The following is a 17,352-nucleotide window of genomic DNA, read 5'->3' on the forward strand; positions in this document are numbered from 1 at the left end:
TGTTCCTTCCTGCTATCACATAGCTGCTGTCTGTTTCCTCCCACAACCAGCACAGATTTCAGTGTGAGAGACTTATGGGCACCACATCATGCAGAAGCATGCTACCTGCTGACTGCCCAGACATGTGCATTCTTACCTAGGGAGAGCAGGCTGGGTGCCTAGAGAAATGACTTCTGTTAGATGGACGTCACTGCACCCTTTACCATGATGAAGATGAAGTGGAATACAGATTACCCTTTGGGTGTGCGTGTGTGTGTGTGTGTGTGTGTGTGTGTGTGCATGCGTGCGTGCGTGTGTGTGTGTGTGTGTGTGTGTGTGTGTGTGTTTATGTATAACACAAGGTCTTACCTTTTATCTCTGGCTGGAATTCCTCTCATAGACTAATAAAGACCTTGAGTTGCAAAACCTACCAGATTCTTCCCAGGAGTACAGGTATTAAAGGTGTGAGCCATTATTCCTGGACTGTCAGTAAGCACTTTGGATAGGGAAGTGACTCAAATATACAGGTCTTTTGTCAAGATTAAACTTCAGGGGCAGCCACTGGACATGGGTGAGTCCTTGGGACAGCCCTGGGCATGAAGCATGCCTTTCAGAGAGGCTGGGCAGGTCTGTGATAAGGTGCATGAGATAAGAGCTAGGCAAATTGAATTGAGAGGTTATGAAGAGGTCACAGAGTAGGGCAGGTTTGAGAGGAGGGAGGTCCAACTAAGTGGGTGAGCCTTGGTGAGAGGCCAGAGTGAAGGTGGAGAGAAACAGACAATGATTGTGACTATCTCACTCTCGCATACTTGTGGCATCAAGATCCTAATGGAGGACTGAGTTTGGAGTGGTAGACATGGATATTCTGGGGCTGATGGAGTGTGATCCTGGAGTTCTACAAAGGACTGTCAGGGCTAAAATAGTACTGAAGGGAAGACATTTAGAGACCCTTGTCTGGGAAGTTTCCAGAGGCTATGGGGAAGAGGATACTAGGAAGAGGATGTGTGCTTTAACCTTGTGGCTTCTAGGGTGAAGAGCGGCATGTAGAAAGCCCTGCAGGTGAAGTGAGGAGAGGGATAAATGGAGATGCTGGCAAAGGGCACAGAAGCCACAGAGCCCAGCAGACCAGGACAGCAGTTTCTGCTGTGTCAATGCAGGTTTGCCCCTGAGGTTGGTGAAGGGCAGTGACCGTTGTCAGGGCCGGGTGGAGGTCCTGTACCAAAGCTACTGGGGCACCATGTGAGATGACAGCTGGGATACCCAGGATGCAGATGCTGTCTGTTGACAGCTTGGCTGTGGCATTCTGTATCAGCATCAGGAGGGGCTCATTTTGGGCAGGGCTCAGGGAACATTCTCTTGGGAGCTGTGCATTTCTCAGGATAAGAATCCTACTGTCCAGCTGTCAACATGATTGGTGGTTCAACCATGACTCTGGCCACAGGGAAGATGCTGGAGTTGTGTGCTCAGGTAGTGCTGCTTTGGTCTCTGCCTGACACATGGACACTCTTAGGCAACCTTGGGATTGTGTGTGTGTGTGTGTGTGTGTGTGTGTGTGTGTGTGTGTGCATACATATATGTATGTGTGTACTCATACAGTCTGTTGCTGCTTACATGCTCTGCTATGGGTCATGCCTTATTTGAAGTCAGAGTCACAGATGTTACAATCTCTGTCCATAGATGATGACATTGAGGTTCTGAAAGGTCCCAAACTGGGAGTGGATACGATAGGTTTAGCCAATATCTCCTCAGAGCTCGCTGATACAGTCAGTCAGTGGACAGCTCTGACAAGTGGCACCAAGGTCATCATGGACCTAAGGGGCAGGAAAGGATGAGCAACTGCTTGTCCTTGCCACCTAAGTGTATAAAGCAAGCTCACAGCAATGCGTGGCCAATATGTTCTCTCTATCGGAGATAACATGATAAGCAAAAACACACCATCATTGGGGATGCAAATTCTCCCTGATTCAACCAAGCAAATCCCATAAAATAGCTGCTGACTGATTATGTGGTGCTGGTACCCATTCAAATGCAAAGGCATCCTTTTTCTACAAAGAATCCTCCCAGGATTGCAGCCCATTGTGTGTCCCCACGAAGATTGCTGGTTTGACCATTAGTAGGCAGTTTTTTTGTGTAATGGACTGTGCACATGTCACAAGAAACATAGTGTGACTGTGGTGAACTCACCCAACCTGAGAATGGCACTTAAAAGGACCATGGTCCTGCAAGTAGCCACACTCTGAGTGGGTTTGTTGTCCCTTCCAGAATAACCTCTGGAAGTCACTTCAACTGGTTGGAGCCACTTTCTCAGGACTGTTGTCTGATGGCTCTTGGTTATATTAGGAGGTTCTCCCTGAAATACAGAAATACCCAAATGACTTTTGAATTCAAATATCCTCTGGCTATTTCTATCTTGTGCCTACAGTGGGGCTGCTGGTGAACTGCATAGTGTTTTGGATGGAATAGGTGCAGAGATGAAGGAGAGTGAGGGGAAAAATGCTCATGGTGACATCTCAGTGGCAAGTTAAAGATCAGTGTCAGATCCCACAGGAGAATCACAGCTTTTCTAGGGATGCAAGGCCTTTAGCTTGGGAGACTACAGCTCCTGAATATGTGTTCCTCAAGTTTCGATCAATGCCCAATGAATTCTTCCTTTCTCCTTCTGCAGATGTGATCTACGACACTCAAGAAACCACAGAAAGTAAGTTGTACTATGTTGTATCTCTGTGTCCTCATTGTCTCCAGAACCCAAATGGTTAAATCTGATCAGAAGATGGGCAGGAGGCAGGGCCTGTTGGGTCCTAAGCCCCCAGGGAAATTTCTCAATAAAGTCAAGCCTACATGAGCATACATGCCATGAATTATGTCCTAGAGTTGTAGATGTTGGGGAGGATCAGCCAGATGAGGTATCTTCAAGGACCACCAAAAAGGTCTTGTTTCTAGGGCTTCTATTGATCATTCTCAGTGCCCAGAGGTCCCCATCTATCACTCACACCTTGGCCAGCCCAGGCAGCAGAATTTCTGACAGGGAGCAGAATTCAGGTCTTGCAGAGGAAATCAAAACTCTGCTTAGCCAATGCCCTTGTTGTTTTCCTTTGTCTGAGGCCATATAAAGCTACTATGGATGTCAGTACTCCCCATCCCAGAACATCTTAGATCCTGTTCCCTCTCTCTGAGTTCTTTCTGGGAGAGGTGTTGGTGGCATATCAGTATAGTTTAGATTCCGATGGCCTGGGCTTTGGCAAGGAAAAAGTCCATTTTTTTCTTCTTGGGATTTTTTGATCCTAGAACATCATTGGACTGTTTCCATACCAATGCCAGCCCAGAGTTTGTTGGGAATCTAATTGGCCCATATGTCCGGCCTTGCTTTTCCTCAGGCAACAAGGTGTGCCAAAGATGAGATTGGCTTTCTCCCACTTAGCCATATTCCTTCAAAAGATTCCACCTTGTTTTCGTCAGGACCTGCAGTGTGGGGACAGGTCAACTTTTTCCATATCCAGAGACCTTATGAAGGTTACTCAGAAGATGCTGACTTGGTGCCAGTGGATTAATATCTGGAGATTTTCTCTCCAATCCTCAGCACCAAGTTAACTCTTCATTTGTTCTGTCCAAGAGCTAGGGATCTTTTAAAGTAATTTAAACATATGCTTGAAGTTTATGTCTCAAGTATAGGACACATTTTAGGATCATTTTCAAAACAGTAAAAACAGAGCATGGTCTCTCTCTCTCTCTCTCTCTCTCACACACACACACACACACACACACACACACACACACACAAACAAACATAGACACTTGCCTTGACAGAGACAGAAACATACATAGAGATACACAAACACACATGGACAGAGAAACATGCACATATATTGTCACATGCAATTATTCAGGTAAAAGACAGAAATAACACAGACACACATTTTTGTATATAAAACACCCAGACCCACGTAGACACAGAGACACACAGAATTCCAGAAGGGCACACAGAGTCAGAGACAGTGACACACAGGTACACACATACACTCTATGTCATTGTATGTCCACACATAATCTCTCATCACATCTCCATTAGCACTTGTCCCTGGTACAGAACTGTCTGTGATGACTTCAGGGCCTAAATATGTTGGGTCCTCTGTACACATGTACAAAACTGGGAAAGGGAGCACACACTGCTCACTTAGTTCCCAGCTTTGTACATGTGCCGAGAGCCTAACAGGTTGCCTGACTCAGAGCAGTCCACCCTCATGGCTCCTAAGAGAACTGAGCAGTCCTGCTGATTCCATAATTCATGCATAAACATAAACTCATATACAAGCACACGTGCTAAACCAGCAACAACATTATCCATATCCTCACCATTCCTGAGTAATTATATATCAGTTTCTAAAGGAAATTGGTTCCAAGAACTTCCTTGCTCCTACACAAAGCCTCTGACATTCAAGTATTTGATCAACTGGTGTGTGACCTACAGACACCTTGCTGTGTCCTTCCAGTCATCCCAGATATAGTCCTCACAGAATATCAACATTGTGTGACTCAATGCTATACCACATTGCTCATGTGAAAATGACAAGAGGAAAAGATTTTCAGGCTCAATAATACCAAGGCAGGCTTTTTTCCCCTCTATTTTTGATACATTGCTTGTATAATTTGTGAAGTAGTCCATGAGTACAGAGGGCTGACACAAATATCAAAGACTATCTTGCTCTTTTGACCAATTAAAAAAGAAACCTAGTCATTTGAGTTTTGTCTTTGGAGGGCCCACATAGCTGAGGTGTAAAAGCTATCACCACAGAAAGGATTTCTGCCAGGTTTCCTGTGGGTGAAATACAGTCTGATTTGCTTTTATTCCCTTCACAGCTTCTCAAACAAGCAGTCCCACACCTGGTAAGTACTTTGAAAATAGAGGCAGTATCTGGGTGTTATTTCCCCTATGTCATGATTAACACAGACATACCACATGCTAATGAATGGCACTAGGGTGAATTATAGTGTCCCCTCTAGACTGTGATGACAATAGAAACTCCTGCCATCTGTAGCATAAAGGGTCCTGTGGTAAGACAAGCACAGCCTTCCCTTTTGTGTTGCTCCTGTCTCAAATTTCAGTTCATGTTAGAATCAAAAAGAATTTCTGAAATCTTGGAATCAGTCCTGCTGCCAGAAGTTCTGACTGGGAGACATGAATTGGGCTCAGGGATCTGTGGTTGGCAGAAGATATGTAAGGATAACCTGCCCTCTTCACAATTGGGCCAACCTCAACTTGTCCCAAGAATAATCAGAATTTAACCTCACAAGGTTATAGGACCATTTATTTGCTATTGCCTTGTTTATTTACCTTTTTGAGACTCAGTGTAGGCCCTGATGACCTTGAACTTGCAGTGTAGGCAAGGCTACCTGCTGAGCTCCTGATCTTCTTGCCTGTAGTTTCCAGGTTCTAGGATTCCAAGATTTTGCCACCATGTTCTGCTCTTCTTTCTCACATCAGGCATGTGGGTACTGCACCCTCAGTCCAGATCCTTGTAGCTCTCCTTACCAAAAAGTCAAAATCATTTTAATAAAGACCTTGGGCAGTGCACATGGCCAAAACTGAAACACCGATTTCATCCAACCTTTCCAAGAGGAGAGATTAATTTTGTCCCCTGTATGAGACTATTTTTTACAGAGTGGATCCAATTCTAAACTGAGCTTTGTCTTTTTAAGATTGGTGGAACCATGGGGGCACAATTAATGGTAAGGCTGTTTCCTTTGCTCTTATCTCTTGGTTTTGGGTTATTGAAGAAATTGGGGCTGAATCTGCGTCCTGTTGCTGTGGTCACACACTGGCTCTAAGCTCCTTGGAGGAGGAGAGGTCCATTTGGCTTACAGGTCACCATCCATTATCGAATGAAGCCAGGGCAGGAAATGGAGGCAGGCACGTGGAGGCAGAAACTGAAACAGAGATCAGGGAGAAGCCCTGCTTCCTAGCTTTCTGCCTCATGATTAGCTAGTGTTCTTAAACAGCAGAGACTCACCTGCCCAAGGAAAGTGGGCTGGCCGTGTGCTGACAATTATCAATCAAAGCAATCCACATAAATAGGACCACAGGCAATTGTGATCTGTTCAACTCCCAGGCTGAGAGCTCTGTACATGACATAGCTGGAGCCCAGTTGACAGGGGAGATAACTAAGACTGATGGCCAGTTTTGCTGCTGCTGGTGCTGCTGGTGGTGGTGGTGCTGCTGCTGTCTGGTTGTATCCAGTGGAATCTTTGGGCACATATATCTGAGGTGGAGTAGAGATGAGAGATGTGGGTGTCTAACTGCTGAACAGACCCTACCAATCCCCACCCATTCCCTTCATTCCTCTGTCTGCCATTCAGTCATATGATGGATGAACGTAGCTTTAGATTCTGTCAGAAGGGCTAGTGGAGACAGTCACTGTTTCTTCCTTCCAAAATGATAGTATTGTGCATAATCAATGCTCAGCTATTGCACATAACATATGCTATTATCAGGATATGTTCCTGGCAGGGAATCCAGAGGAAGTCTTTTGACCAACTTCCAGAAAAGGCCAATCCAAGGCTGGCAGTTCTCTAGGGGGAACATTCAGAGAGTGAGAAGCAGAGGGCAGGAAGATGGGCTCCTTTAGACACAGGACCTTCTTTGCGAATACCTTGGAAGGTTCAGAGGGTATTTGCCAATCCCCATAGAGTCTACTGAAGATCTCCAGCAACAGCAACTCTCTGAGCTCCTCACTTTGCATCCAAGCCAACTTATCACTCTCAGTACACAGAGTTCTCACAACCACAAAGGGCCCACAGAAAGGTATAGCCAGGATCCAGCTCCTGCTGTCAGGATGCTGAACCTGTTCCTTCCTGCTACCACACAGCTGCTTTCTCTTTCTTTATACAACCAGCACATATTTCAGTGTGAGAGACTTATGGGCACCACACCATACCAAGGTCAGCATGCTACCTGCTGACTGCCCAGACGTGCATTCTTACAGTGGGAGAGCAGGCTGTGGGCCTAGAGAAGCAACTTCTCTTACATGAATTACATTGCACACATTGCCCATGATGATGATGGAGTGGAATCCAGAGCAGCACCCTTTGTGTGTGTGTGTGTGTGTGTGTGTGTGTGTGTGTGTGTGTTTTCATGTGTCACAGAGTCTCACCATGTATCTCTTACTGGAATTCCTCTCATAGACTAATATAGAACTTGAGTTGCAAAACCTACCAGATTCTTCCCAGAAGTACTAGTATTAAAGGTGTGATCCATTATTCTTGGACTGTGAGGAAGCATTTTGGATAGGGAAGTGACTAAAATATATAGGTGTTTTGTTGAGATTAAACTTAAGGGGCAGCCACTGGACATGGGTGAGTCCTTGGGACAGCCCTGGGCATGAAGCATGCCTTTCAGAGAGGCTGGACAGGTCTCTGATAAGCAGCATGAGATAAGAGCTAGGCAAAGTTGAATTGGGAGTTGATAGAGAGATCAGAGAGGTCACAGAGCAGAGCAGGTTTGAGAGGAGGAGGTCCAACATCGTTGGTGAGCCTTGGTGAGCGTGGAGAGTGAAGGTTGACAGAAACAGAAAAAAGTGTGACAATATCACTCAAGCACACTGATGCATCAAAGATCCCAATGGAGGACTGGGTTTGGAGTGGTGGGCGTGGATATCCTGGGAGCTGATGGAGTATGAATATGGAGTTCTAAGCTGGGACTGTAAGCACTAACTTATGTTTGAGGAGGTGACCTTGAGACACCCTTGTCTGGGAATTTGCAAAGGCTATGGAGAAGAGGATACTAGGAAGAGGATGTGTGCTTTAACCTTTTGGTTTCTAGGGTGGAGAGTGGCATGTAGACAGTCCTGCAGGTGAGGGGAGGAGAGGGATAAACTGAGATGCTGGCAAAGGGCACAGAAGCCACAGAGCCCAGCAGGCCAGGACAGCACTATCTGCTGTGTCAATGCAGGTTTGTCCCCGAGGTTCATGAAGGGCAGTGACCACTGCCAGGGCCCGGTAGAGGTCCTGTACCAAGGCTACTGGGGCACCACGTGTGATGAGAGCTGGGATACCCAGGATGCAGATGCCGTCTATCGACAGCTTGGCTGTGGCCATTCTGTATGAGTATCAGGAGGGGCCCATTTTGGGCATGGCCCAGGGAACATTCTCTTGGGAGCTGTGCATTTCTCAGGATAATAATCCTACCTGTCCAGCTGTCAACATGATGGGTGGTACAACCATGACTCTGGCCACAGGGAAGATGCTGGAGTCGTGTGCTCAGGTAGTCCTGCTGTGGCCTCTGCCTGACACATGCACACTCTTAGGCAACCTTTGGATTGTTTGTGTGTGTGTGTGTGTGTGTGTGTGTGTGTGTGTGTGTGTGTGTGTGTCTGTATGTGTGTACTCACACAGCCTGTGACTGCTTACATGTGTTGCTGTGAGTCATGCCTTATTTGATGTTAGAGGCTCTAATCCCAATCTCTGTCCATAGATGATGATATTGAGGGTATGAGGGGTCCCAAACTGGGATGTGGTGAAGATAGGTTTTAGCTGCTCTCTCCCCAGAGCTCGCTGATACAGTCAGTCAGCAGACAGCTCTGACAAGTGGCACCAAGGTCATCATGGACCTAAGGGGCAGGAAAGGATGAGCAACTGCTTGTCCTTGCCACCTAAGTGTATAAAGCAAGCTCACAGCAATGCATGGCCAATATGTTCTCTCTATCAGAGATAACATGATAAGCAAAAACACACCATCATTGGGGATGCAAGTTCTCCATGATTCAACCAAGCAAATCCCATGAAATAGCTGCTGATTGACTATATGATGCTGTTATGCATTCGAAATACAAAGGCATCTTTTAATACAGAGAAGCCACCCAAGATTGCAGTCCATTGTCTCCCTAGAAGAGTGCTAGTTTGACCATTGCTAGTCAATTTTTTGTATCATGGACTGTGCACATGTCACAAGAAACATAGTGTGAATGTGGTGAACTCACCCAACCTTAGAATGGCACTTAGAACCATGGTCCTGCAAGTAGCCACACTCTGAGTGGGTTTGTTTGCCCTTCCAGAATAACCTCTGGAAATCACTCTTCTGGTAGTCGGAGTCACTTTCTCAGGACTGTTGTCTGATGGCTCTTGGTTATATTAGGTGGTTCTGCCTGAAATACAGAAATACCCAAATGACTTTTGAATTCAAATATCCTCTGGCTATTTCTATCTTGTGCCTACAGTGGGGCTGCTGGTGAACTGCATAGTGTTTTGGATGGAATAGGTGCAGAGATGAAGGAGAGTGAGGGGAAAAATGCTCATGGTGACATCTCAGTGACAAGTTAAAGATCAGTGTCAGATCCCACAGGAGAATCACAGCTTTTCTAGGGATGCAAGGCCTTTAGCTTGGGAGACTACAGCTCCTGAATATGTGTTCCTCAAGTTTCGATCAATGCCCAATGAATTCTTCCTTTCTCCTTCTGCAGATGTGATCTACGACACTCAAGAAACCACAGAAGGTGAGTTGTACTATGTTGTATCTCTGTGTCCTCATTGTCTCCAGAACCCAAATGTTTACCTCTGATCAGAAGATGGGCAGGAGGCAGGGACTGTGGGGTCCTAAGCTCCCAGGGAAATTTCTCAATAAAGTCAAGCGTACATGAGCATATATCCCATGGATTATGTCCTTGAGTTGTGGGTGTTGGGGAGGATCAGTCAGAGTAGGTATCTTCAAGGGCCACCAAAAATTCTTACTTCTAGGGCTTCTATTGATCATTCTCAGTGCCCTGAGGTCCCCATGTATCACCCATAGGATGGCCAGCCCAGGCAGCAGAATTTCTGACAGGGAGCAGAATTCAGGGCTTATAGAGGAAATCAAAACTCTGCTTAGCCACTGCCCTTGTTGCTTTCCTTTGTCTGTGGCCATATAAAGCGACTATGGATGTCATGAACCCACATCTAAGAACATCTCAGATTCTGTTCCATCTCTCTGAGTTCCTCCAGTACGACGTGTTGGTGGCATATCAGTATAATGTAGGTTTCATGGCCTGTGCTTTAGCAAGGGAAATTCCTTTTATTTTCTCCTTCAGATTTTTTGATCCTAGGACATCAGCAAGAACTGTTTCCATACCAATGCCTCTGGCCAGCCCAGTGTTTATTGAGAATCTAATTGGCTCATATGTCAGGCCTTGCTTTTCCATAGGCATGTGATATATCCCAAGGATGAGATTGGCTTACTATCACTTAGTCATATTCCTTTCCATGATTCCGCCCTGTTTTTGTCAGGACCTGCTGTGTGGGGAGAGGTCAATTTTTTCCATATCCACAGACCTTATGAATGTTACTTAGAAGCTGGTTTCCTGGTGCCAGTGTGTTAATATCTGGAGACCTTCACTCCAATCCTCAGCACCAAGTTAACTCTTGAAGGCACCTTGTCCAAGAGCTAGGGCTCTTTTAAAATAATTTAAATATATGTTTGAAGACACACACACACACACACATAGACACACACACACGCACACACAGGCACACAGACACACAGTATTCTACAACCTAGGATGCTGAGTTAGTAGGATCTTGATTTTCAGGCTAGCTTAGGGTACATCCAGAGATACTGAATTAAAAACCTTACCGTTCAAAATTGAGGCAAATAGGCATTCCACATATCTGCTAGTGAATATTACATTGGAATAACAGTCAGTGTAATTACAAAAGAAGAATTAATTACATGTGTACCTTTTTGTTCTGGTTTCCTATAGCTCTGTGCAAGTCATATGTAGGAAAGTTAGAATTAGGGTCTGTAAGTTAATAACATTTTCTATAAGGATAGCCTTTTAGAGTTGGAGAAGTCAAGACTACAAAGATATCTTACCTGTGTCAAGTCACATAGCATTATCCAATACAGATCCCGAATCACATCCCATCAGCTGGTTGACTGTACTTGCATGCCTTGTTTTTCCTCAATGGAGACTTAACATCATATTTCTCATTTTTTCTCCCTCATCTCTAATGGACATGCAGTGACGACTACTCAAGTTCCTTATCCCACATCAATACGTAGTAAAAATTGTGTAGATCTCTCTCTGTAGATCACAATGCTGATATTCTTCATAGCATTGACCTCTTTGGGACACTTAAGGGGATATGGTGGTGGGTGCATGTTGTAAGACATAGGGAAGTTGGGGGTGACTCCTGAACAGGAAGTCTTTTCTCTACTGGGAGCCCTGTTACTACCCGTTTCTTTTTGTGTGGAAGAGAAGGTCAGCATGCTGGTGCTGGCCATTTCCCTTTCTGTCTGTGTAGGAGTCAGTCAGCATGGGAGTGGGTTAAAAAAGTCCACGGTCTCTAAATTTAGTGTTATGTCAGAAGAGACTCTGAGGTTAGAAGGACCAAGATAAGACAAGGTGACACAATGGGACTGATGATGTCTTATGAGATGCCATTCTGGTTCACGTCAAATGGGTGTCCTTTCAGAAAGTTTAGTCCTAGTGCCAATCCTGTGCAGGCCTTTGTCTTGTTTAACCATGTTGGGTTCTTGAGCCTGGACTTCAATGACAAGTTTACACCAGCAGTCTTGGTGACCAGCAGTGACAAAGTTTGGTGACATCTAGTGTGGTATCATTGCAGACAGAAATTGAGGTCAAGGAACCTGTCATCTGCGTTCAGTGGGGGACAGTAGCTTCTGCAGGTGTATAATTTCATATTGGACCTCAAACTATTCTAATATAAACTCTGAATCTTGTGTGTGAACAGCTGTTGAGCGCCTATGCCAGGGATCCATGAAGTTCTCTTGAGTCAGGAAGCTCATCATTCTGCCCCTCTGGTCTGTCACAGAGACAGCCTGCTCTACCTTCTCCTCTAGTGCTGGCAGATATGGGTCAGCGTGGAGATGAGTGTGCGCATGTGCAGTGTGTGAGTGTGTGTGTGTGTGTGTGTGTGTGTGTGTGTGTGTGCCAGAGGGGGGGAGGGAGGGAGAGAGAGAGAGAGAGAGAGAGAGGGAGGGTGGGAGAGAGAGAGAGAGAGAGAGAGAGAGAGAGAGAGAGAGAGAGAGAGAAGTTATGATGGCTCTGCATCCTCTCTCTCCTTGAAACACACTTGATTTTACAGTGTGTGGCACTCGAAGGCCTTAGGCACAAGGTGCAGTATGTATCTTGTCACTATCTAGAGCCGATTCAACACATGCCAAACAGTTTGCAGAAACCTGGACATTCTGGTGACCAGCATGTCCTTAATGTCTAGAAGAGAATTAGAGAGCACTGGAGTGAGGGTCAGCACACAAAGTGAGAGGGTAAAGGTCTTTTCAGGACAGTGTGTCCAAGATGCAGTCAGAGGAGGAGGAGCTCAAGTCCCCTATTGCTTAAAGTCCATGAGTGAGCTGCCCACACAGTGCACAAGCTCCACCATCCACACAGGACCAACTCATGAGAAACCACCTTGTCTTTCCAGGAACAGATTCTGGTTTGGCTGTGAGGCTGGTGAATGGAGGAGACAGGTGTCGGGGTCGCGTGGAGATCCTTTACCAGGGTTCCTGGGGCACCGTGTGTGACGACAGCTGGGACATCAATGATGCCAACGTGGTGTGCAGGCAGCTGGGCTGTGGCTGGGCCTTGTCTGCCCCAGGAAGTGCCCAGTTTGGACAGGGCTCTGGGTCCATTGTTCTGGATGACGTGGCCTGTACAGGACATGAGGCCTATCTGTGGAGCTGCTCCCACCGAGGCTGGCTCTCTCATAACTGTGGACATCAGGAGGATGCTGGAGTCATCTGTTCATGTAAGACCCCGTGATCATTAAATCTGCCTCACAGCGAAGTAGTGGAGTCACTATGAATGCTATGAGAACTTCATTCTGGCTCTATTCATTTTGTCCTTGTAATGATTGATAAATATCAAGGACAATGCCCTTCTTGTCAGGGTCCTGCAGAATGCTCTTAGTTATCTAGTGATGCTAGAGTTTATGTGAGTCAGGCAACCCAAGGAAATGCAATGTCAAGTCCCAGATGTGAGAAAGTACAGGGTGAGCAGACAAGTGCTCTTGTCAGGAGTACCCCAGCCTTGGTTTGGAGAATTGGAATCCTGTTTCTATGTTGAATTTGAATATGCAGAGGGCAGTGCAGTAAAGCCTAGGGGGCAGAGCAAATTCACTTTTCCTATTCCTCTGTTTTCCATAATCCTCTCAGAAAGTGATGCACAAGGAATCTTCTGGGGGAGGCTTCAGTAACTCCTTCACTCTCTCAGTCTCTACTGATTTCTGGGTCTTATAGATTCTTGTTCAATAGCTCAATGATGATAACTTACTCGGATTGTTATTCAAGGATGCTGGGATGTGAACATGGCAGGGAGGCCATTTGTGGTATGTTCATGAGGTAAATTCACAGGAAACATTCGACTATGGATATAGCAGGGAGGCTTGCTAGAGTCCTACAGAATTCTGTAACCATGAGGGTGGATCTTTGAACCTTCAACAGCTCAAGACTGAGTGGGCTTTTGGCTGACTCTCCACACAGTAGTGAGGAACCCTGGTTTCCTGGCATGTCCACAGTTGGTCATGAATGTACTGTGTGAGGTGGAGGAAACTGGAACCCACCCTGGGCATTCAGTACACAGCAGAAGTTCATGCATACCTGTACTATTCATGGTCTGCCTTGGCAGGACCACTCTGAACATTAGCCTCAGCTCCTTCTCTACAAAGGATGAGTCTGTGTTTCCTGAAATTTCACATGAACTTCTTGGTGCTTTTTAACTGTCTTTCTATTTCTCACAGATGTCTATACCACACCAAGCTAAGGTCACTGTCAGAAGCTTGGAGTCCCCCTGTTCTCTTTATTGCAGGGTCATGATATTTCTCTGGCACTAGGGCACCATGAGAAGACACACACTATTCATCACCTCTGAGTTTTCACCAATTGTGTTACCTTCGTTCTTAGGTTTGCTCTTTGCATATTCAAGATTGATAGGACATGTCTAGGAGTTGTTGAAGGAACACACCACTGGGCATTATAGACCCCCTGCTGAATGCTACTGAAAATGGTGGGCCTGACGCTTCTCTTTTGTGTTTACCCCAAGTTAGGTGGCTGTCCCCTCACAGTCCCATATTGTCTCATGGTACCCTTTGTGTATCTTCCCCCACACTAGAACAGCTGAATATTTCAGTTCCTAATGTTCTTTGCTGTTTTCTACATAATTTATCTTACTGATTCTGATTGATATACATGCATGCACATACACATTCTTACACAGACATACATACACACACATACCAATATACATACTCACTTATAGCTTAGGCTGCTGACCTTGTCCTACTAATACTTCAGCCTCATTTCCCAATGCTGGGACTACCACTGTTCCCTGTTGCCTAGCATACTTTGTGGTTTCATTTCTTCTCATTATACAGGGGACTGCAGTTCACTCAGTCAATCATAATGTACTTGCTACATTCCACATCCAACCGCGCCCCCTGCAGTTACAGTCTGGTCCCTGCAGTTGCTCTGGTCTCCTGCATCAGGTCTTCTTTGTCCTGTCCTTCAATTGCCTCCACCTTGTTTGTTGTAAATTCTCTTTTTACATATCAGGGACGCTGTCCTCTGTAGAAATCCCTCCCCAACTTACACTTGTTAAAACACACATCTGCACTCATCAAACACACACACATACATACACACACACACACAGACACACACAAACACACAGACACTCAGACATAAACACAGATAAACCATACACACATACATAGATACTTGCATGGACAGAGGCACAAACACAAATAGAGATACATACATTGACACAGAAAAAACACACATATTGTCACATGCAAATATTCAGGTTAAAGAGAGATACAACATAAACACACATACTTAGACACGAAACACCCACAACCACATAGACACAGAGACACACACAATCCCAGAAGGGCACACAGAGACAGTGTGGACACTGACACACAGGTACTCACATAGATTCTAGGTCCACACATAATCTCCCATCACATCTCCATAAGTACTTGTCCCTGGTACAAAACTGTCTGTGATGGCTTCAGAGCCTAAATATGCTGGGTCCTCTGTACACATGTACAAAGCTGGGACCGGAAGCACACACTACTCACTTAGTTCCCAGCTTTGTACATGTGCCAAGAGCCTAACATGTTGCCTGATTCAGAGGATTGTATTGCATCTCACAGGACAGAGGAAGGGACTGTGAGCAGTCCATGCTCATGACTCCTGAGAGACCTGAGCAGCCTTGCTGATTCTATAATTCATGCCATATACATAAACTCATATATAAACATACATGACAAACAAGTGACAACATTATCAGTATCCTCACTATTCCTGAGTAATTTTCTCTCGTTTTCCAGAGGAAATGTGTTCCAAGAACTTCCTTGCTTCTACCCAAAACCTCTGCCACTCAAGTCTTGTAACAACTGGTGTGTGACCCACAGACACCTTCCTGTGTCCTTCCAGTCATCCCAGATAGAGTCCCTCACATAATATCAATGTTGTGTGACTCAGTGCTTTACCACATTGCTCATGTGAGAATGGCAACAGGAAAAGCTTTTCATGCTCTATAATACAGAAGCAGCCATATATAAGTATACATATTTGATTCACTGCCTGTGGAATTTGTTAAGTAGCCCATGGGTACAAACAGTTGATTGGAATATCTAAGGAAGATCTGTTTTGACCAATGAAAAATAAACCTAGGTATTTGAGTTTTGTCTTTGGGAGGCCCACATAGCAGAGGAGTAAAAGCTATCACCACTGAAAGGATTTCTGCCAGGTTTCTTGTGGGTGAAACACAGTCTGATTTGCTTTTATTCCTTTCACAGATTCTCCAACAAGCAGTCCCACACCCGGTAAGTACTTTGAAAATAGGGACAGTATCTGGGTGTAATTTCCCCTATGTCATGATTGACACAGACACACCACATGCTAATGAATGGCACTAGGCTGAAATATAGTGTCCCCTCTAGACTGTGATGACAATAGAAACTCCTGCCATCTGTAACATAAAGGGCCCTGTGGTAAGACAAGCACAGCCTTCCCTTTTGTGTTGCTCCTGCCTCAAATTTCAGTTCATGTTAGAATCAAAAAGAATTTCCGAAATCTAGGAATCAGTCCTGCTGCCGGAAGTTCTGACTAGGAGACATGAATTGGGCTCAGGGATCGGTGGTTGGCAGAAGATATGTAAGGATAACCTGCCCTCTTCACACTTGGACCAACCTCAGCTTGTCCCAAGACTAATCAGAATTTAACCTCACAAGGTTATAGGACCATTTATTTGCTATTGCCTTGTTTATTTACCTTTTTTTGACACTCAGTGTAGGCCATAATGACCTTGAACTTGCTGTGTAGGCAAGGCTACCCCTAAGCTCCTGAAGCTCAAGAAGTTGCCTGTAGTTTCTGGGTCTAGGATTCCAAGATTTTGCCACCATGTCCTGCTCTTGTTTCTCACACAGGCATGATGTGTACTATACCCACAGTCCAGATCCTTGTATCCCTTCTTACCAAAAAGAGAAAATTATTTTAATAAAGACCTTGGGCAGTGTACAAAGCCAAAACTGAAACACAGATTCCACCCAAACTTCCCAGGAGGAGAGGCTAATTTTGTCTCCTGTATGGGACTATTTTTTACGCAGTGGATCCAATTCTAAACTGAGCTTTGTCTTTTTAAGGTTGGTGGAACCCCGGGTTCACAAATAGTGGTAAGGCCCTTTCCTTTGCCCTTGTCTCTTGCCTTTGGGTTATTGATGGATTTGCAGCTGAATCTGCTTCCTGTGGCTGTGATCACACACTGACTCTAAGCTCCTTGGAGAAAGAAAGGTTGATTTGCTTGCATTATTGAATGAAGCCAGGGCAGGAGCTGGAGACAGGCACGTGGAGGCAGGAACTGAAGCAGAGATCACAGAGGAGCCCTGCTTCCTGGCTTTCTGGTTCATGCTTAGCTAGTGTTCTTCAACAGCTCAGACTCACCTGCCCAAGGACAGTGGGCTGGCCTTGCCCTGACCATTATTGATCAAAGCAATCCACACAGCCAGGTCTACAGGCAATTGTGACCTGGGCAAGTCCTATACTGACAGCCCTTTACATCACATAGCTGGAGACCTGTTGACAGGGGAGATAATAAAGACAGATGGCCAGCATTGCTCCTGCTTCTCCTGCTGTCTGGATGTATCCAATAGAATTGCTGGGCATTAAATCAGGGAGGGAGTCGAGATGAAAGATGTGGGTATCCAACTGCTGGGTGGACCCTACCATTCTCCACCCCTCTTCTTCATTCTTCTCTCTACCCTTCAGTCATGTGATGAATGAACTTCGCTTTAGACTCTGTCAGAAGGGCAGTGGAAAGTAGTTACTGTTTCTTCCTTCCAAAATTAAAATATTGCACATAATCAATGCTCAGCTATTACATGTAA

The 17,352-nt window shown here is 45.4% G+C and overlaps 1 protein-coding gene across 50 annotated transcripts in view; it reads left to right on the forward strand.

Annotated features, from left to right (window-relative positions):
* Positions 1-17,352, forward strand: part of Dmbt1 (deleted in malignant brain tumors 1) — a 79,002-nt gene that overhangs the window by 16,448 nt on the left and 45,202 nt on the right. For 19 of the 50 annotated variants that reach the window (XM_087600813.1, XM_087600893.1, NM_001429894.1 and 16 more), the window contains 7 exons: positions 2,645-2,677; positions 4,834-4,860; positions 5,674-5,703; positions 9,429-9,461; positions 12,388-12,711; positions 15,766-15,792; positions 16,612-16,641. In XM_087600813.1, coding sequence (XP_087456939.1) covers positions 2,645-2,677; positions 4,834-4,860; positions 5,674-5,703; positions 9,429-9,461; positions 12,388-12,711; positions 15,766-15,792; positions 16,612-16,641 — 504 coding nt within the window. Of the gene's footprint in view, positions 1-2,644; positions 2,678-4,833; positions 4,861-5,673; positions 5,704-9,428; positions 9,487-12,353; positions 12,712-15,765; positions 15,793-16,611; positions 16,642-17,352 lie in introns of all 50 variants that reach the window. The other 31 variants (XM_087600975.1, XM_087601124.1, XM_087601259.1 and 28 more) reach the window with 4 other exon arrangements.

This window comes from Rattus norvegicus, chromosome 1 (genome assembly GCF_021556685.1).
Source record: "Rattus norvegicus strain SHRSP/BbbUtx chromosome 1, alternate assembly SHRSP_T2T, whole genome shotgun sequence".
NCBI lineage: Eukaryota > Metazoa > Chordata > Mammalia > Rodentia > Muridae > Rattus > Rattus norvegicus.